General features: G+C 34.7%; 11 protein-coding genes and 1 non-coding gene across 12 annotated transcripts; 6 read left to right on the top strand and 6 right to left on the bottom strand.

Moving 5' to 3' along the window:
* Window positions 1–92: 92 nt before the first annotated feature.
* Window positions 93–4351, bottom strand: YOR1 (ATP-binding cassette transporter YOR1; the record flags this gene model as incomplete). Its single annotated transcript, XM_019180328.1, has 1 exon — window positions 93–4351. The coding sequence occupies exon 1, from the start codon at window positions 4233–4235 to the stop codon at window positions 93–95; it is 4143 nt and encodes a 1380-aa protein (XP_019037611.1). The 5' UTR covers window positions 4236–4351.
* Window positions 4352–4854: 503 nt separating this feature from the next.
* Window positions 4855–4926, bottom strand: WICANDRAFT_t107. The gene has a single exon. It is a non-coding gene; the product is annotated as a tRNA-Glu (tRNA).
* A 353-nt stretch (window positions 4927–5279) lies between these two features.
* Window positions 5280–7054, bottom strand: ZUO1 (zuotin; the record flags this gene model as incomplete). Its single annotated transcript, XM_019182796.1, has 1 exon — window positions 5280–7054. The coding sequence occupies one exon, from the start codon at window positions 7052–7054 to the stop codon at window positions 5762–5764; it is 1293 nt and encodes a 430-aa protein (XP_019037610.1). The 3' UTR covers window positions 5280–5761.
* Window positions 7055–7246: 192 nt separating this feature from the next.
* ELP6 (Elongator subunit ELP6) lies at window positions 7247–8035 on the top strand (the record flags this gene model as incomplete). The annotated part of the gene is made up of 1 exon (XM_019183758.1): window positions 7247–8035. One exon carries the CDS (start codon window positions 7247–7249, stop codon window positions 8033–8035), a length of 789 nt encoding a protein of 262 aa, XP_019037609.1.
* A 13-nt stretch (window positions 8036–8048) lies between these two features.
* TGL3 (bifunctional triglyceride lipase/lysophosphatidylethanolamine acyltransferase) lies at window positions 8049–9807 on the bottom strand (the record flags this gene model as incomplete). Its single annotated transcript, XM_019185083.1, has 3 exons — window positions 8049–9545; window positions 9612–9680; window positions 9757–9807. 3 exons carry the CDS (start codon window positions 9805–9807, stop codon window positions 8049–8051), a joined length of 1617 nt encoding a protein of 538 aa, XP_019037608.1.
* Window positions 9730–12007, top strand: WICANDRAFT_101621 (ATP-binding protein; the record flags this gene model as incomplete). Its single annotated transcript, XM_019180327.1, has 3 exons — window positions 9730–9746; window positions 10135–10174; window positions 10391–12007. The coding sequence occupies 3 exons, from the start codon at window positions 9730–9732 to the stop codon at window positions 12005–12007; spliced, it is 1674 nt and encodes a 557-aa protein (XP_019037607.1).
* Window positions 12008–12320: 313 nt separating this feature from the next.
* On the top strand, window positions 12321–13358 carry UPA2 (putative methyltransferase; the record flags this gene model as incomplete). Its single annotated transcript, XM_019182089.1, has 2 exons — window positions 12321–12476; window positions 12555–13358. Coding segments are annotated over 2 exons (960 nt in total), but the record flags the coding sequence as incomplete, so codon positions are not given.
* A 158-nt stretch (window positions 13359–13516) lies between these two features.
* Window positions 13517–13846, top strand: WICANDRAFT_33891 (PIG-Y family protein; the record flags this gene model as incomplete). The annotated part of the gene is made up of 1 exon (XM_019182124.1): window positions 13517–13846. One exon carries the CDS (start codon window positions 13517–13519, stop codon window positions 13844–13846), a length of 330 nt encoding a protein of 109 aa, XP_019037605.1.
* Window positions 13847–14431: 585 nt separating this feature from the next.
* On the top strand, window positions 14432–14661 carry WICANDRAFT_34143 (YqaE/Pmp3 family membrane protein; the record flags this gene model as incomplete). The annotated part of the gene is made up of 2 exons (XM_019182153.1): window positions 14432–14555; window positions 14612–14661. 2 exons carry the CDS (start codon window positions 14432–14434, stop codon window positions 14659–14661), a joined length of 174 nt encoding a protein of 57 aa, XP_019037604.1.
* Window positions 14662–15029: 368 nt separating this feature from the next.
* On the bottom strand, window positions 15030–16163 carry GSF2 (Gsf2p; the record flags this gene model as incomplete). Its single annotated transcript, XM_019185082.1, has 1 exon — window positions 15030–16163. One exon carries the CDS (start codon window positions 16161–16163, stop codon window positions 15030–15032), a length of 1134 nt encoding a protein of 377 aa, XP_019037603.1.
* Window positions 16164–16580: 417 nt separating this feature from the next.
* Window positions 16581–20002, top strand: RSE1 (U2 snRNP complex subunit RSE1). Its single transcript, XM_019182795.1, has one exon. It carries the CDS (start codon window positions 16631–16633, stop codon window positions 19991–19993), a length of 3363 nt encoding a protein of 1120 aa, XP_019037602.1. The 5' UTR covers window positions 16581–16630; the 3' UTR covers window positions 19994–20002.
* A 46-nt stretch (window positions 20003–20048) lies between these two features.
* On the bottom strand, window positions 20049–20696 carry WICANDRAFT_15670 (sucrase/ferredoxin-like domain-containing protein; the record flags this gene model as incomplete). Its single annotated transcript, XM_019180652.1, has 1 exon — window positions 20049–20696. A coding segment is annotated over one exon (648 nt), but the record flags the coding sequence as incomplete, so codon positions are not given.
* Between the last annotated feature and the right edge of the window lie 89 nt (window positions 20697–20785).

Here is a 20785-nt window from a genome sequence, read left to right as displayed (position 1 = left end):
TGGTTTGACCCTTTTGCTTAGCAAGTTATTAAAAAGATACTACACTGGGTGCTCATTATACTAATGACTATGAATTGTTATAATCTATAAATTTATGCTCCAAAATCAGTCTCCGTAATGTTGGATCTTTCACACATCTCAGTGAATATCCCTCCAAGCTTAAATAGATTTAGTGGTGTATCAAACTCTTTAACTTCACCTTTATCCAAAACCAAGATTCGATCATAGTTCAAGATCGTCTTCAATCTATGCGCAATACATAAGATTGAGCATTGTCTGAACTCATTAATGATTGTGGATTGGATCTTAGAATCAGTCTCATAATCAACACTTGATGTTGCCTCATCTAAAATCAAGACTCTGGTATTACGAACCAAAGCTCTAGCCAACGCTAATAATTGACGTTCACCTAACGAGAAATTGGCACCATCATCTTCAACTTTTTGATCTAAATGAAACTTGTGTAAGGTTTTAATGTCAGATTTACCAGCAACAAATTGGCCAGTACCAGCAGCACCATCTTCAACTAACCAACTTCTTTTCAAAGCATCCCATAAATCGAAATCTGAACTGGCACCAAAAGGATCCAGGTTTTGTCTGATTGTACCATGAAATAACACAGGGTCTTGTGGGATGATTGACAATTTAGATCTCAGATCATTTAACCCAATTTTAGAAATATCAACACCATCAATAATGACTCTCCCTTGAGCTAGCTCGGTGACTCTGAATAAGGCATTCATGATTGTGGATTTCCCAGCACCAGTTCTACCCACTATACCAATTTTCTCACTAGGATTTACTTTGAAAGAAACATTCTTCAAAACTAGCGGTAGTCCTTCTCTGTAGCTCAAACACACATCGTCAAATTCAATTCCACCCTGTTCTGGCCAGCTTTCATCTGGCTTGTTATCTTCAAGCTCAAATGGACCTTCTTCTGGTAATTTTTTGGCGTATTCAAACAATCTCTCAACAGAGTTCATATCATTCTCTAATTGGGTCATTGATCTTAACAAAAGTGACATCATAGATGCAATTTGAATAATATAGGACACTAATAACCCAGATGAAGCACCGTCCATATTGAAAACACCAAAGATACACAACATAGCAACGAAAAAACTGACCAAAGAACTAATACAATCCAATCTGATACTCAACCATCTTTGGTTTGCTAACGTTAAGAAATAAGCAGCATCCATACTATCAATCAGACTTTCGTACTTGTCTTTAAATCTTTCTGATGAAGAGTATGACTTGATAACTTTCATACCACTCAAGGATTCATTGAAATGACTGAAGACAAATGATCTTTTGACAGATTCCAATCTTTTAATATCCAACGCTGATGTCTTGTAATAATGAGCCAAATAGTAATATAATGTGAAAACAAATGGTAACACCAAAAAGAACCATGGAATATAAACACCACATAAAATAACAACACCACCAACCAAAGATACAGACTGAACAAACAATCTAAGTTGTTCAATCATATCAGTATCCAAGACATCGACATCCTTCGTGAATCTATTCATAATACGACCAATTGGTGTAACATCCATAAACCACATTGGTGTCTTTAGTAGTTTCTGCGCACTCAAGTTGAATAAATGTAAACCAGCTTTGTTATTTAGCGCGGCCATTGCACTGAACAAAGTTACGAAGGAAAATGTGGCCAAGAAACAAAACATAATGTATAACCCTTTGTAAGTAGAGTCTGAAATATCAAACTTATGAGAAATCCAAAAACTCAACCACACGGAATAAAATAGTTGGAAGAATCCATTCAAAACAACAATCAGCAAAAATAGTGGTACAATGGCAACACCAAGTTTCCCACTACCCAAAATCATATAGTTGGCATAAATTCCAAATGAGATGTTCTGTGTACCTCTATCTTCTGCAACGGTTATTCTACCCTTTTCTTTTCTTGCGTCCTCATCTTCTTGTTTTTCAGATTGGATTCTGGAAATTTGTGTCTTTTGACGTTCGAGTTCCATTTCTTCTTGCTCTTCTAACTGTTCCTCTTCCTCTTCTTCGTCCTCTTGCTCTTTGTTAAACTCCATCAATTTGGCAAAGGCACTATTTGAGGCCATCAATTCATTATAAGTACCGATATCAATCGATCCAGAGCCATCCAAAACAATAATTCTATCAGCAGCACCAATTAATGAAAGTTGATGAGTGGCCAGTAACCTCGTTTTATCTTTCAATAATCCACAAATACATTCATTCATGATATGCTTACCAACACGAGCATCAACTGCACTTAAAACATCATCCAATAAAATAATGTCCCTATCAGCATAAACAGCTCTAGCCAAGTTGATTCTTGCCTTTTGACCACCTGATAAAGTGATACCACGCTCTCCAACCTCAGTCTGATCACCATCTGGTAGAACATCAAAATCAACGTCTAATGCACATGCTTTCACAATTGATTCGTATTTGGATCTAATAAATGGGAGACCAAACAAAATATTCTCTTTAATGGTTTCATTTTGTATCCAAGGGTACGAGCAAAATGTTAAAGAACCATAAATTTTGGAATCCCCAGACTCTTTTCTCATTGAACCTTCAATGGCATTCAATAATGAAGTTTTACCAGTACCAATAGAACCAGTTACAATCACCAATTCATTCTTTTTAACAGTTAAGTCAATGTTCAGTAGCCCAGGAAAACTCAAATCTTCACCTTCTTCATCTTCATTGGTTTGATGTGGTTTCATCGACTGTCTGGTCATTTGGGCCTTCAACTTGAAATCTTCGTCTTCCTCAACATCCCACTTGAAGCAACCATTTTCAATTACAATAGCATTATCAGATTCATCATATTCATATCTTTCAACCGTATCTTCACCTTCTTCAGCTTGTAAAAATTCAGCAACTCTATCCATAGCTAGTAATGCATCAACAAGAAAACCAACAGCCATAGGTAAGACATTCAATGGAAACCTCAAGGTGTTAAACAATGTGACAGCAGAGAAGATGTTATAAGATTGAAAATTAGTACTGGTTTTTTGCATAGTCAAAAAAACAACCATTGTAGCTAAAACGGCAACAGAAGAAACACCAGAATTCAAAATAGCCTTCAATAGTTGCATTTTCAAAATAAAACGTTTTTCATTCAATCTAAATTTCTCAACTGTTTCATAATATGGTTTTTCCCAGCAGTAAAATTTGATCATCTTCAATGTATTGATGATTTCATTAATAGAACGAACCCTTTTATCAATATAAACAGTTGATTGTCTCCGCAAGTTCTTTAACTTTCTTGTGGCGTACATCATGAATCCTAGAAGAATCAAAATTAAAGCCAAACCAAGTAACGCAGGAGCACCAAGATAGACAACCAACACGATTAAAGCAACAATAAATGAGATAGGAAATGCCCAAACAAAATGGAAAGTACCAACCGCAAGATCAATTCTTGACAAATCCGCCATGACTAAACTATTCACTTTACCATTAGGAAAATCTAATCTTGCTTTAGCGCTTAATTTGAAAGCTTTTCTGTAAATCACATTTGTCAATAAAGCTTTACATTGAGCACCAGTCAACATAGAGAGGTGGAAAAAGGAACTAATCATCAAACTTGAAAAAATTAGCATTACTGATATACCAATTGCAGTACCAACTGAGTGGCCAGTTTGAGGTACAACTTTATTATCACCTTTGTGTTGAATATACTTAATTAATGTTCTAACCAATAGCGGATTCAAAATTTGTGAGAGATCAGCAAAAACTTTTGAGACACCACCTTTCCAATACCTTGTCTTGAAAGTATCATTTATAGCTTTAATAACAACTATCTTGGTGTATTTCTCCTTGTCTGGGTTTTTCCTTTTCCATTCTTCAACTCTTTTTGCTAGACTCTGCTCAAACTTTTCCGTCATTTCTCGAACTTTCAAATCACCATCCAGCTGGTATAGGTCCTCATCTTCAATCCTTCTCAAGTAACCTTTCTTGATCAATGGAGCAACCCATGTGAATGTTAAAGCTTGAAAAAAATTGGCTTTTAAAAATGGGTAAGTTTCATGATTTTGTTCAATTGGAGCAGGCGTTTTCCCAATGATTGTTCGTATAACAGGGGAGGTCTTCTTTAGTGTTGGATTTTTCAGCACCTCATTTGCATTTGATTCTATATCAGTGACAGTTGAACTATCGACTTGTGCCTTTTCTTTATTAGACTTGAATGTCTCTTGTGAAATCTTCCTTTTGAAAAATGGCATCCTGTCTAAATCAGAAAATATGAAAAAAAAAAGCTTCACCGATGAGATAGAGTTTTAAAGTGTTCAGCTTCTATTCTTAACTGTCCTTAGCGAGTAGAGGACTCTTCCAATGATTTTTGGGAGACAGAGGGTTAATAATATATTTAAATAAATTTTTTTTCACCTATCAGTCAAAATCAACTCGTATTCATCTGGCATCGGTGGTTATAAATGAATCAGCTTTCAATTGCTTCGGCCGCGAGATACCCTTTTAGGACTAAACGCCGTTAGTGGCACTTTATTTTTTAGGTACGTTAGCATTATTTTGAATGCCTACATCAGCAATTTGAACTCGAAATAACCAATGTTCTGAGCAGAATAATCGCTTTTAATAAGTGATACGTTACAGTCCTTACTGGTTTCCAAGATAAGTAGAAGGTGAGTTGAAGTTCAAGAAATTTGAAACTCAATCTGTCAACAGCTCGGCTTATGATATGCAGCTGAGATTAAGCTTGATTCTTTCGCTAGAAAATCGCTCCCAAAGCACAAACAGATCAACAAAGAAAGAATCACTTCAAAATTATAAAAAAAGCGTTCAAATACAGCTCCCTGGGACTCAAAAATTGCAAAAAAAAAGGATTTCCGATGCGGGGAGTCGAACCCCGGTCTGCTCGGTGAAAGCGAACCGTGCTAGCCGTTACACTACATCGGATTTTTTGTGATTTTAAATTTTTCTTGATCTCTAAATTATATTTTTGCTTACGTAATCACAAAATTCAAAAAACCTTTAATACGAACACTGTAACTCGAAGATTTTTATATTTAAATAAATATAATGAGTTAAAATCTTGCTGGTATTATTATGTTAATGTTATTCTGTCATTTAAAAAGAAAAATTAACAAATTTTATATTTGAGTGAAATTTTATCAACCTACAATATTTTAATTTAAGTTTAAAACTTACGAAGAAACATCAAAAAAAATAAAAAATCTCTAAAATGAGCTAAAAAATAATTAGTGGTAATTTATCAGCATCATCTCATATAGCCGAAGTATTTCAGGTTTCATTATTCAATATTTAGCTGGCGGAAATGCTTTGTATGTTAGAGTCCCGGCAATATCGGAATTGGCCTTTTTATCTCCGGGATAATAGTATTCCAGTTCAACAAGTTACAAGTTACAAGCTATAACAACAGAAATTTCTGTGGACAGTTGGAATTTCTTTCAAAAGAGTGGTGCGAATCAAGGTGCAACGTAGTTGATTGGCGAGAAAGTATTACCAGTGCAATGAAACCATACCAGCTGCCAATGACAAATGTAGAAATCTAAGGTTGTCCACCTATTTTCTGTGATCACAGCTCAGATTCCAAGAAGGGTTAGTGTTACACTATGTTTTCGAGTGTAAAGCATCTCTATTACCGAAGTTAATTCCCATATTACAAACCTCAAGCATCTGTATAAAGATCGAGAACACTTACATAGAATAATTTTACGTCTAAGAAACTGCCTGCAATTCATTTAGCTAAACATATTTCTGATCAACATTTTTAATTGAAATATTTCAAAGCAGCAGCTGGAACTTTACCAGAAGAAGCTTGTTCTTTAGCAATTTCTGATAAAGTAGATTTGATAGCAGCAGCATCACCTGAAGCAACAGTACCAGCGACTGAAGATAATTGTAAATCATCGAAATTTTCAATCAATAAGGCAACATCAGCATCAATGGCTTCAGCTTTATCAGCATCACCAAAGTAACCGGCTTCTTTAGCAGCACCTCTAACAGCTCTCTTGTTCTTCTTTTTGGCTGATTTAGCAGCTTCTTTAGCTTTTTTAGAATCAGCTTTGGCAGCAGCAGCGGCGGCTTCTTCAGCTTCTTTTTTAGCAGCAGCCTCTTCAGCTTCTTTCTTGGCTTTAGCAGCAGCTTCTCTAGCACCTGCATCTCTTTCCCATTTCTTACGTTCTTTTTCTTTCTTGTCAGCTTCTTTGAATAGTTTGATACGAGGATCTTCAGCTTTAACTCTGTCAACCAAAGCTAATAATCTAGCATTATCTTCAGTTTTTCTCTTCTTTCTGGCAGCAACATTTTTACGTTCAATGTAACGTTTGTGATCTCTGTTTGATGAATCATCTGGAACATCTTCATCCAAGAATTCAAAAGTTCTCCAAGAGTCAATTCTGTACCAGAATGCATAGAATGATTCAACTTCTTGTTTTGGAGTGTTGATGTCACCTAATAATGGAACTGGTTGTTTTTTAGAGAAACGAGCTTCACTAGCAATAACTGGACCCCAAGCTTCAAAGAAATCGTAGTTAGATTTTAGTGCTGGTGGTTCAACATTAGCATTTTCATCAACTGAATCGTATTGTAAACGTTTAGTTGGGTCTAATAAACATTCATAAGCTTTTTGAATGATTTTGAAGAAACCATCTTGATCCAAACCACCACTACCGGCTTTTTTATCTGGATGATGTTTCAAAACTTGTTTACGATGAGCTCTTCTAATTTGATCTTCAGTAGCTTTGTGACGTAAATGTGAGATACCCATGACAGCGTACAAATCAGCACTTTTCCAGTCTCTTGGATCATGAGCCAATAATTCAGCATCTTGTTCTTCATCACCTAAATCAGCATCTTCATTGGTTTCATCAACTTTACTGACATTCTTTTCAGCTTCAATTTTTTCAAATTCAGACCAAGTGTGGCCTCTTAAAGCACGACTAGCATGAGCTAAAAAGTAACGACCAACTGGTTCAATTGGACGACGGACTGGAGCTGTGTATTTAGCTGAAGCCTTAAAGTTTTCAGCACCAAAGTTAGCTGGTAAGGATGGTAAAGACATCTTTTGTAGTGTTGATTATTTTGAATGGTAGAAAAGGTTTCAACTCTTTCGTTGAGCTTATAATTTTATGAAAAAAATTTTTTATCAAGGAATTGCAGAATCAATTCGCGAAATGTCCATAGGGAAAAAAAGAGAGATGAGCTTGATTAATTAGTTTCAACTTGATCAAAATAATTGTTAAGCAACTCAAGGATGGCTCAAAAGCAAGATCTTAACTTATTCATAGATAACTCCATCATCCCAGAAAAGGTTTTCACCTCAGAACCTTTGTTTGGGACAATAACGCACACTCAAGGTACTTCTCCAAGTTGGCTAGTCAATTTACTTATAGAAAACTCATTATATGGAACTTGTGTTATAAATCATGAAAAGGATCAACATAGACAAATCAGAGCTGATACTGTTGTGATATCGTTCTTACATGACTATGACTATTATGAAAAGGACTTGAAAAGAAACGGTATTGAACTCAATGATAATAAGCAATTCCATTTCATTGATCTATTTACAGATTTATTTCAAGAAATTAGTACACCTGAATCTATTGGTAAATTATTTGATCAAATCGCTACTCAAATTCAAGGATATCAAAATACAAAGAAGATAATTTTGATTGAAGGTATAGAATTCTTGTTATCTGCCACTAGCATCTCTACAATCCAATTGTTGAATCAAATCAACAAATTGAACAAATTAGCAAAGGGTATTTTTGTCATTACCAGCGCAGATAAAGAATTGATTGAAGCTAGTCAAGGAAATCAAAACCTTCCTGAATTCAAAACATTAGACTTTATCGTTAGATTGATTCATCGTTCCAATATAGTGATGGGACTAAGACCACTAGAAACTGGTAGAGCAAAAGATATTACTGGTACGCTTACAATATCAAAAGGTACAATTCCATTCGAATCATTAGTTGTTTCAGAGAAAGAGTATTTGTATTTCATAAATAGGGAAACCACCAAGTTGTTTTTCAGATAATAATAATAATCACCTATCTGTGTCTTCTTCTTCTATTGTATAAATCATCCAATGTAAACTCAACAGCACACCTTGTCCACAGGATTGGCAATACTGGCCACAGACTTCTCTCACCAACCAAAATCCAATATGGAATATTCTCCATAGTTCTATGAACATCAAAAACTCTCCCAAAGTCCTTAACTAATGTTCGAAGTTCCGGAACAATAGTAATATCGCTTGAATTCTTTGGAGTTTTTTCATCAACAGCCATCCTTTTCACAAAATTAAACAATATACCAGCTCTATCCATAAGCTCAACCCTATGCTGAAGTTCTAAACCTAATAATCTTTGGAGAACCCTTTTAGGTTTCCAACCAGATTTATGTTTAATGTCATTAACGATTAGCGGAGCCAAATATGGTCTTGCCAATGAAACAATAAAATTATTAACATTGAAAAGCTCCGTCACTCTTGTATATGGACTTTCTGGGTTACCTCTTTCATTGGCCTTTTGTGGAGTGAGAAATGTGAACTCTTTATCTGTGTATTCTCTTGGAACAATATTATTATTCAAATCTTTTTCATAGAGCATAACGTTGTCTGAAAGAATGCCAGTTCCAATTGAAGCATAGACTGCAGACCATATAACGGTATTTGGTGCAGTGACATAATTCAATAATGATGGAATATTTTTGTCAGTAGGATGAACAATAATATTTAAAATTTTTTCAGTCTTGAGATAAGCTTCTTCAAATGTCATATCACCAATCAAATCCTTAACGTATTTCATAAAAATGAGAATATCTTGTGAATATCCCTTCGTTATAACGTTTTCAATAACTGAACCATATCTTTCATCAACATCATGATTCAATCTATCAATGTTTCCAAGATGTTCAGTGATAGTGAGTAGAATATCAGCAAGCTCATCATTTGTCAATGAACATATCAAAGATGCAACGACAGCTCCAACAGCACTTCCTGATATTATTCTTGGTAAAAGACCTTTGAAGTATAATGCTTTAACAACACCTAAATGACATAGTCCAAATAAAGAGCCTCCTTGTAAGATCAATGCAGTAGATCCGAAAGCTTGTCTTGCATCATGGAAAAAGTCAAGTTTTAATTGATTTGAGGACATTTCATGCTCCATTATGTCTGCCTCATCTAAGTAGTGTAGACAATGCAATATTTCACTTATATAATCTTCTATTAGGGTCTTTGTACCAGCATAAGCCCTATTAAATAACTCTTTATTTGAAATCCCACCAAAATTTCTTAAAAACCCACCTGTTCTAAACAATTTCAGCAGTTGTGGAATGTCATTACTTTCTCTAGCTTCTTGTAAAGCTTTCAATCTCTCTGATATCAACCTATAGTCGTACTTTGTGCTTGTAAAGTTATGTCTCCATAGATCTGATCCAGTCAATCTATCAATATAATAAGCACCTACTTGCCATTCTTCATAAGTTTCAGCTTTGAGTAGGTTTTGCTTTGCAACATTTATTGGATTCTTTCTTCTCCATATCTGTATAGCTTTCTAGACACAATGTTAATGCCCTATTCCCACAAATCAGCTACATGATATACTTACCCTCAACCAAAAAGTACTTATATCAAAGATAAAGTCTATCAGCACCCACAAACTTGGTGGAATATTGTTCTTGAAGGACTTGTTAGTTCAAACCACTCATTACCATAAAGCCCGCAAAATGGCACAAAAAACACAGTAGACTCACCAAGATCAAGGACAATAGCGAGAGAAGGTACGTTCTGGGTACCACAAGCATAGTTCCTACGTTCCACTCCAAGAACAATGAGTTATCGTTTGAACCTAGAAGACAATTTTCGTTTGTGTCTTTTCAATGTTCCTTAAATCTGATAAACGTTTGTTTTCAAAAAACATCAAGGCTGGCCACGGCCACACTGAAACGCTCAAGGAACATCAACAACTTTAAAGTCAAATCCTTGCCAATTGATACTCTTTGGCTCTAGACGCAATCAATGAACGTTGGCAGAGCTGCGCTAAGGGCATTTGCTCCAAGGAATCGCATTTGTGCCAGGGTCTTTTCCACATCAAAGCCACTGAGGATCAATCCATTGCTACCAATTGACAGCATTCTAGAAGAACTGGATAACGATGAACTCAAGAAGAAAGTTGAAAAGGCTGAAAAGGAGAAGAGAGCCAAAAAGAAGCCAAAGATCCTAATTCCTGCTGGGTCTGATGGATTCAAGCTGAGTGAGGATGTGGAGCATTACACGGTCAGTGATAAAGAGACCAAGAGCTCGTCGAATGGTGATGGTGATGGTGGTGATAAGAATGGATCTAATGGCAACAATAACAACAATAACAACAACAATGACAATAACAAGGATAAAGACCATGATGAATATACTGGATACGAACATGATGATAAGAATAAGGCCTGGGAAAGGTTCAAATCATTCTTGACCAAATGTGGTGAAACATCAGGTATAACATTTGCTTCATTATTAGTTCTTGGTCTTGCTGGTGTTTCTTATCACAAATTTTACAATGTTCATGTTATTGACAAGATGTCCAAGGCGTTTGAGAAAGGAGACGCTGCATTTGAATTAACCATGCATAAAAGAACAACAAAGATTGAAGGTGATTGGGTTGAAAGACCTGAACAAAAATTATTGGATGATATAATTGCAGGTAATTTGGTTGGTAGATATTTCCTGATCACTGGTGAGAAAGGTTGTGGTAAAAGCTCAATGATTTTGAATGCTATTAAAAAAGTTGATAGCTTCAACTGTACTTTTATTGATGCTCATTCGGATCCTGAAATCTTTAGAATAAGATTAGGTAAAGCTTTGAAATTTGAGTATCATGAAGACTATATCGGCTCGTTGTTTTCTATTAGGGGACCTAGGGATACTACAGCTTTACTAGATATTGAGCGTGCTTTTAACAAGCTGGAAGAAGTTGCTGTGAGAAGAGTTAAGAAATATGGGAAACCGATGGTTATAATAATCAACAACACTCATTTAATCAAAGATGATGAAGAAGGTGTGAAGCTTGTTGAATTATTGCAACAAAAGGCAGAATCTCTCAGTGGTGCTGGATTGGTAACGATGATTTTCAACTCTGATGATTATTGGCTATATGAACGTTTAAAGAAACTAGGTACAAGATTAGAAGTCATAAATGTTCGTGATTTTAATAGAGACCAAGCAATCCAAGCCTTATCAGTTTCAAGAAAAAGGTATTTCAATGAAAATGTAGATATGACTATTGCTAATCAAGTTTATGAACTTATTGGTGGTAGACCACAGCATCTTGCTGAAGTTTCTAAACAAGTTGATATGATTAGGGCATCTCATAAATTGATTGATAGAGAAAAAACATGGTTTTTAAACCAATGTGGGCTCTTGGGTGAAGATATGGATGATGATGTTAATGAAAGTGGTAAATTTTCCACATCAGCTATGTTATTGATGAAGACTTTGGTGGAAATGTATCATCAAGATTTGGCAAAACATGGCCCTAAAGAAGATCACAAATTACCTGAACTACCATTATGGAGAGCAAGACAAATCATGACAAGAAATGATTATATTCAAGCTTATGATAATTTGAATATTTTCACAATTGATTCTTCCAATTCATTTGTTAGAGCTGATTCTGTTCCAATGATGAGAGGTTTCCTGGAGATTGAATCTCAACCTGGATTCCAAGCTTTGTTGGATGAAACATTAGACCGAGTTGGAGATATTGAATCCTTGGGAAGAACAAGAGAGATTGTTGCTAAAGATTTGTTTTTGGGAGCTCAGTATAAACTAAAAAAAGAGAGTGATAATGAATATTCAATCAGGATGAAGGCAGTTGAGGAGAATGAAGAAGATGAAGATGATCCTATAGCTATTCAGCCAATGACACATAAAGGTGAAAAATCGTTCTGGAAAAACCGATTGACGGTTTACAAACCTGAAGGGAACCAGAACTCCGAGAATACTTCAAGATGAACTCGATTGATAAAAGCATTAACAGCATTTAGAACATGTATTATTTAATTTGAATTTGTAGTGTTGTTCCTTTATCGGCCAAGGGTGGAAGTGCATCGCATCGCGAACGGGGCTTCAAACCCATCAAATTTTTTTTTTGCATATATCTCTGTTAAGCAGAATTCTACTCATTAAACCAACTTGATCTAAAACTACCAGAATATAAACCAAAACAAAATGGCTCCAAAGGTAAGATCACTGAAAATAGAGTATACTAAATTTACATACTAACTTTTTTTGTGCCCAGAAAAGAAGTCAACAAGAAGAGAATACTGAAAAGAAGCAAAAAATTTCTCCAAAGACAATCAACTACACGTTATGCATCCCAACTAGTATCATAAGTAGATCCAATGCTAAAAATTTACAACAAGCTACAGGGATATTGTATCAAATTGCTAAAGTCGCCACTATATATAATGTTGGAGAAATAGTGATAATGGATTCATTACAAGAAGTTGAACCAATAGTCAATTTAGATGATGCTCTAGATAAAAACGCTAAAAAGAAGATAAAGTTTGATGATATAGATTCTAATGCTAAAAAAGAAGCAGAATTGAAAAATCAAGTTAGTGAAGATGCTATGTTAATTGCAACTATTTTACAATATTTCGTTACACCACCATATCTAACGAAAACTTTATTCAAAACAAAATTTTTCAAAAATTTCCAATATGCTAAAACTTTTCCTAAACTAACAACATTACCATTCATGAGTGATGAAGTTGAATCTAAATATCGTGAAGGGCTGACTGTAACAATGGGTAAATCCTCTAAACCATTAACCAAGAATAAAAAATCTCAACCATTAAAGAATACAAAATATGTTAATATTGGGTACGATAAATATCTAGAATTATCAGGACAACAAGTTCCAACAAATGTTAGAGTTACAGTTGATACAGAGACCAAGAAAGTTGTTTCACCATTAGAAGCTTATCAAGATCAAGTTGGTGCCAAATCTTCATATGGTTATCATGTCAGAATTGCAAAGACTTTTACATCAATCTTTACAGGATCTAGTTATCCAGATGGTTATTCACAGAGTATTTATGTGAATAGTGGTGATTATTTCCATCATCATAAGGATGTTGAGCTAAAAGAGATTGGATCTATTGATACTTCAAAAGAATCAAATTTGTTATTAGTTATTGGGAAATGGAATGATGTTGAATATTCATTTAGTCAAGATGCTAAAAATTTGGAAGGTGTCAGTAATGCTAAAGAGTTTTTCGATGGACAAGTTAAAATACCCTCAGGTACAAAAGTTGAAGACGGATCAATGATTGCATTGACTAAACTTGTGAATATATAATCAAGGCTTGTTATGTATAATAGAAGAAGTGACGTTTTTATTTCCTAAAAGGGTAGTCTAGAGAAATACAAAATGAATTCGCGAATGTTTTGATTTTTATCCTAAAGTTCACATTTTTCAAACTCTTTGACATCTTCTATAGCTGATGTCAATGAAAAATGACATCAACGGTAGATGAAGCAGAAGTACCATTGCCATTGATCAAACCAAGAAGCCTCAAGCATAAGCTTAGATCTGGGAATCCTGAAGCAGAAGTACGAAATGGTTATATCCTATTGATATCTACTTGGTTTATCTTTATTGTATCTACTGGTTCATTGTTTGAACTATGGAGTATACCAAACCCCCAAAACAGTGACTTCCCAATCTCAAACTATTACACGCATGCAATATTATTGATACCTGTTGCTGCTTGGCTTTGGTGTGTTATATCTTGGACAGGTTTAAAATTATTTAAACATGCAAAAGGTGGAGCAATAGAATCGTGATATCAACGGCTGAAAAGTATGTAAAGAAGGTGAAGGAAAAGAATTATTGTACCTGAAAACCATAAAAAAGAGTCAGTTTTCCAGCCCTTGCAAAGAGCAAAAACTTTAAAGCAATGCAAAAACTGTTTTTATTAGCAACATTACAGAATTTTTAATCCGCTTTGTTGCTCTTAACATGCTCATCGAGCGTGTCATAAAAAAATGTAGTATGGATCAGCCTCTTCAGGCTATAGGAATAGACATCATGAATCGAGTTATATAAAGGTCAATTTGAATGTGTAAATGCTCTCATGGGCTGTAGAGGCGTAGGTCTTCTTTGAAATCAATCATGGTCTGAGACCACAAGCGTGAGGCACTGCTTATTGTTCTTGGTTTAGTGTGCTCATGTTGATGAAATTTCATTTTGCTGTCAAGGGCATGAACTTTAAAGCAATCGTTCGTTATAATTAGCTGATCTTTATCTTGGATCAAACAGTAGCAAACTGACAAGAGTTGAAAATGTATATAAAGTGTCAATGGATCCTCTTTTAATATTGTAACACCAGCTACTACAAACTATTAATTAAATAACAACTATATTACAAAATGGCTTTCACTTGTTCAGATATCATTAAAATCATTGCTGCTATCATCTTCCCACCATTAGGTGTATTCTTAGAAGTTGGTTGTACAACTCCATTATTCTTGAATATCATCTTCACAATTTTGGGTATGTCTTTGTTTCAATCAATCAGTATACAAACGTTTACTAACTTTTTCAAACAGGTTTCATTCCAGGTATTTTGCACGCGTTGTACATCATTCTCAAGTATTAGGCTGTCAACTTTAGCATGACTAGTTAATTATTGGTTTTTATTTTGTCTTTGATGTTTTTGTTGCTGCTTTTTTATATGTCATTTTTGTTTCATGATGATGAGCTTGATCATCACCATAGTCATACTGCTGTATTATAATAAAGTTTATTGCTTTATTGAGAGTTTTTTTCACCTAATTGCACTACATATTATATTCAAAATGGACTCTAGAAATATTACGAAGCTACATGGTTGATTTTAAAGTCCAGATGTATAATATATTGAATTTAACGAATGAACGGTCCTTCTTTATTGAAATAAAAACCCATTAGAATTACAAAAACATACAACATTCTTCTAGTGTATAATACTCAAATCCATTCATTGGATCATGATTTACCTTCAGCTAATTTGAGTAATTCTGGTTTATCTTTTCTACCTTCAACAATTTTCTTGATACGATCACTTGCAACTAATGGACCATATCTTCTGAAATTCTTGACATCTTGAGCTTTATCAGTTGATTCAGTGGCTAAATAATTTTCATAGTTTTCACCAACTAATGCAAACCAATCAAAGTTCAAAATGAATTTTTCAGGATTGGCTTCTAAATCTTTTAATGTAGTTTTATTTGACAAGTCTGATTGGAAACCTTCACCAAATTTTAAATTAACACCTGGTTCTTTTAATTTTTCAAATAATCCCATCTTACTAGCTTTGACAATACCACCAACTTCTTTGATTTTATATTCTCTGTAAAACTCTTTGTATTCATCCAAAGTGGCTTTTCTTGTGCCGGTCCAACCTAATGAAATCAATTCAAGTTTCTTCTTTTCATCCAACTTGTCATTAGAAGCAATTTTGTGCATTTTAATTGGGTTTAAACAGTATGGATTGAATAACCCACTGTATAAAACAAGGTAAATCATCAAACTCTTCACAATATGGAAGATAAAGAAGATAATTTGTGCAGTTTTGGAAGTTGAGTTTGGTGTAGTTTCAGTGATTAAATCTGCAGCTAATTGGGGATAATCAAAACGAACAGCAACACGAGCCAAAGCTCTACTGATTTGATTTGTTAAACAAATACCTGGTGTTGGACTAATGAAATCTGGTAAATCAGTGTATAACCAAACGAGTATTAAAGAAATGATTGCATAATGTGTGAAATAATCTTCTCTCCAAATTGGCAACACCAAATGTCCTGGCCAACAATGATCACTAATCTTGTCAGTTAACTTGACATTTTTAGTGAATTTATCAGCATTATAACTGAATAACAAACCACCATTATCAGTTAAATAACCTGGAGAGTCAGAAACTTTGAACCCAATTGGTCTTTGTTCATGAAAGATATTTGGTCTTAAACTGATCTTCAAAGAATCAAAGATCTTAAATAATGACTCGAAAGTATCATTTATACCAACATTGAAACAATAATCCTTTTCATGTTCTTCATTCATACGAACATAAATCTCAAAGACAGCATCTTGAGCATCGATAACATCAGCAGGATCACTCATTTTTTTGTAAACAAATTGAAAGATATGATCAACAACAGCCAAAAAGATGAATATTTAACAATCAATTGAACACTTTGCTAGTTGTTGTTGTGTAAAAGAAGAGAGAAAGGCGAAAAGTCTTCATCGACATCAGAAAGTTTAGAATGCCCAATTTTTTGGAGTGTGGGGCCACGCGCTCGTCTTTGTTTGGGCTCGGTGACCAACTGGAGCCGCCTGGGACCCAACTAATCTCTAGGGAGAGACCTGGCCAGGGTCTCCTGCCTAAGCCCAAGGGTCCCCCTAGGCTCCAGCCTGTGCGCAGTTCAAAAAAAAAGTAGCCCAATTTACCCTCCTATACACAATTTCGCGAATGCGTTCTGGGAAAAAGTGCCAAAATCAAAGAAAATCTACAAACCAGAAATTGAAATGGTAGAGTTTAACGAATCAACACAGCGCTTCAGAAGCAAGAAGCTCATATTGGAGTAAGAATGTCACTAGACGCATCCATTTGTCTCTACAATCTAACTCTTCAGAAGCAAAGTGCATCCATTAACTCATGTGTTGGTAATTTCAGCGGGAAGAAGTCTCAAGAAATCATAACAGCTACTTCAAACTCTTTAACTGTTTATAAACCTGATGTTGATACGGGGAAATTGGTCAACGTGCTAACTACTCAAATATTTGGAATTATCAGAAGTGTGGCAAATTTCAAAATTGCTGGTGCAGGAAAAGATTATTTGGCTGTAACTTCGGACTCTGGTAATTTATCAATATTGGAATTAGATTTACCTAATGGTCAATTCAATGCATTATTCAATGAACCATATCATAAAAGTGGTATAAGGAGACTTTCACCAGGACAAGAGTTGGCAGTTGACCCCAAAGGTAGAGCTATTTTGGCAACTGCAGTGGAGAAGAATAAACTTTGTTATGTGCTGAATAGAGATTTGGAAAATAATTTAACGATATCATCGCCTTTAGAAGCAAACAGATCTAAAATATTGACAATAAATACAGTTGGGCTAGATGTTGGTTATGAAAATCCATTGTTTGCCACTATAGAGATTGATTATTCCGATTATGAATATAATGAAGTGACGGAATATGAAAAATACTTGACATATTATGAACTAGACCTTGGTTTAAACCATGTTGTTCGGAAAAACTCTGAGAAAATCAGTCCGACTTCAAACTTGTTATTACAAGTACCAGGTGGTAATGATGGTCCTTCTGGGGTTTTGATTTGCTCTCAAAATATGATATCTTATAGAGGGTTAGAAGGTGAAAAAGTTTCAATCAATATACCCAAGTTGAAAAATGATCAAGCAAATGTGTTTATAGTGTCAGGGGTGCTGCATAAAATGAAAAATCAATTCTTTTTCATTGTCCAATCGAATAATGGTGATCTTTTCAAAGTTGAACTATTAGAAGATGGTTCTATCGCTATTAGTTATTTTGATACTATACCTCTAACCACTTCATTAATTATTTTACGTTCAGGGTTTATGTATGCTGATACTCAATATAGTTCTAAAGCCTTTTATCAATTTGAAAAACTAGGAAATGAAAATCCATTTACCTCCTCAAGTGATGAACCTATTGAGGAACTAACATTTGAAAGAACAGAGGAGTTGGAAAATTTGTTATTAGTGGATATTCAAGAATCTTTAAACCCAATATTAGACTCAAAATTGGTTAGTGATGATGCTTTCACTAAGATCTATGCAGCATCTGGCTATAAGGATTCTGCACAATTGAAAGTTTTACAGTATGGTTTACCAATCAATGAACTTGTGGAAAGTGATTTACCAGGTGTTGCTAATAAGGTGTGGACTACAAAACTTCACAAAGCGGACCAATTTGATAGATATTTGGTGATTTCATTTACTGATACTACGTTAGTGTTATCGATTGGTGAAAGTGTTGAAGAAATAACAGACTCAGGACTTGCTTTAAATGAAGAAACAATCGGAGTCCAACAAATTGGAGCTCATTCCATCGCGCAGGTTCATTCCAATGGTGTAAGAAATATCAAAAATGGACAAGTTGTTAGTGAATGGTTTCCCCCAGCAGGGATTAAGATCATAGTTAGCTCTTCAACAAACCGACAAATTGCTGTTGGTTTATCAAATAATGAATTGGTTTATTTTGAAGTTGATGAAAGGGATAGATTGATTGAATATGGTGAACGTAAAGAGTTACATACAAGAACTGTCTCTCTATCATTAGGTGATATTTCTGAAGGAAGACTAAGATCACCTTTCTTAGTGGTTGGTTGCGACGATTCCACAATCAGAGTGCTATCAGTTGATCCGAAATCAACTTTGGAATCTTTATCTTTACAAGCTTTAAGCTCAGCTCCAAATGATATTTTAACATGCACTATGAATGGCCAACTATTTGTCAATATAGGTTTAGAGAATGGTGTTTACGTTAGAACTTTGTTGGATGAGAGAACTGGTCAGTTATCAGATACAAGAACAAAATATCTAGGTAATAAACCTGTTGTGTTGAGCAAAGTTGTTGTTTCGGGTATAAATGTTGTTTTAGCTTTATCAAACAAGACATGGGTTGTCCATGAAACTAAAAATGGTGCTTTTAAGATCAACTCTTTGCTGATAAACCCACTAAAGTTTGGCTTCATTTTCAATAGTGAAGAATGTACTGACGGTATTGTTGGTATTTACAAAAGAAATTTGATAATTTTCACTATTGATGATTTGGTTCATGATTTCAATATCACTTCGTCTGAACTTAAAACCACACCAAAAAATTTATTAAGATACAAAGAATCAACAATTGTTGCACAGAACTCTTCGGAAGCTAGCTTTATCGAAAAGTTTGATGAATCATTGGAGTTGGTAAAGTCTGAACAATTAGCACCTAATGAGCGCATAATTACATCTGGCGTTGTTCATTTCCAATCCAAAGATGCCTCATATGTTGTTGTATCAGTTTCCAAAACAGTCGAAAGCTCCACAGAGTATTACATTAATACTTATGATATCGATTTGAATTTCAAACACGCTACTAAAATCGCTGATGCAGCTTATTCAATTGTTGAGTTTCAAGGTAAAGTGTTGATTGGTGTTGGGAACCATTTGCGTTTAGTTGATATTGGGTTGAAACAGTTGTTAAGTAAAGCTAATTCAAGAATTGAATCAGTCTCTCAAATTGTTAGAATCGAGTCTCAAGGGAATAGGGTTGTCATTGGTGATATTAGAGAATCTGTTACATTTTTGATTTTCAAGCCAAACATGAATGAATTTTTACCATTTGCTGATGATGTTCTACCTCGTCATATTACAAGCATTAAACTGCTGGACTACAATACTGTTATTGGAGGTGACAAATTTGGTAATTTGTTTGTCTTGAGAGCAACTGAAGAAGCATCAAAAGTCAGTGATACAAATTCAACTTTTTTGATTACACAAGACAAAGTTTTGAATGGGGCTCCTTATAAATTATCAAATATTTGTAATTTTTATATTGAGGACATCCCAACATCATTTTCAAAAGGTTCATTTACAATTGGTGGTCGTGATATTGTGATTTATTCGGGTCTACAAGGAACTATCGGTGCATTGATCCCGTTATTGACTAAATCAGATATAAAATTTTTCCATAATTTAGAAAAGGCAATGAGAACGTACAAGGAAGACTTGTTAGGTCGTATGAACTTGATGTTTAGAGGCTATTATCAACCAGTGAAAAATGTCATTGATGGTGATTTAATAGAGACGTTCAACACTTTGAGTGATGATTTGAAAATTCAAATTGCAAATGAATTGGACAAAACACCAAGAGAGGTGTCTAAAAAAATTTACGAAGTTAGAACAATGTCAATATAGAATGTTAATAAATATTTTATTTCTATGTACAATATTATAATGTAGTTCAGTATCTTCCTCTATAAAGTTCCTGAAGTATACTGCTTCCCAAAATAGTCTCCTTCACTATTGGATCAACATGACCAACTTCAACTCTTCCATACCAAATACCTAGACCCTCTTTATCAAAGTAGAGAACATTACCAGCATAAGCATGACCCCCAACATGAGATACAATACCAACTTTGACCCCCTCTGGGTTTGTAGCTTTATCATAAAGTAAGTTTTCATGTCTCAAGACATGCTCAAATTCTTTTGCAAGTTCGGGTGCTATCAAACCACATCTTATATCTCTTTGAGCATGCCCACATATAAATACATACTGGTTCTTGTTTTGGATCCCCTTTTGAGGAATACCATTAGGCGTCAAGTTACCAGTCATAAATTTAGACACATAAGGCACGTCATGCCATTCATTATCAGGAAACACCAACACATCACCCTGTGGATCTTGAACTTGAATATTTGAAATCATTACAGGATACATTGGATCCAACGACTCTCTTTTCAAGCTTGTGAATTCAGAGATCAATGATCCCGGAACCAATTCAACTTTTGAAGGCCATTCAGTAGCTGGAACATCTGTAGGTATTAGAACATGTTTATAAGTTGGTGATTTTGTATTCAATAAGGGTTTATCATGATTTATCGGATGTGACTCAGGAAAAGTACATTGACATGCTATTGGAGTGATTGTGGGACTTGGGATGTCTTTGACTAGTTGATACCTTTGCTGTATTGTTACTCTGAATA

This window comes from Wickerhamomyces anomalus (assembly GCF_001661255.1).
Source record: "Wickerhamomyces anomalus NRRL Y-366-8 unplaced genomic scaffold WICANscaffold_5, whole genome shotgun sequence".
Taxonomy (NCBI): domain Eukaryota; kingdom Fungi; phylum Ascomycota; class Saccharomycetes; order Phaffomycetales; family Wickerhamomycetaceae; genus Hansenula; species Hansenula anomala.
This window is presented reverse-complemented; position numbering and strand designations above follow the sequence as displayed.

What these genes read in the sequence shown, in the direction of transcription:
- RSE1 (XM_019182795.1), top strand. Translation starts at nt 16,631, where the DNA reads ATGTCACTAGACGCATCCATTTGTCTCTACAATCTAACTCTTCAGAAG.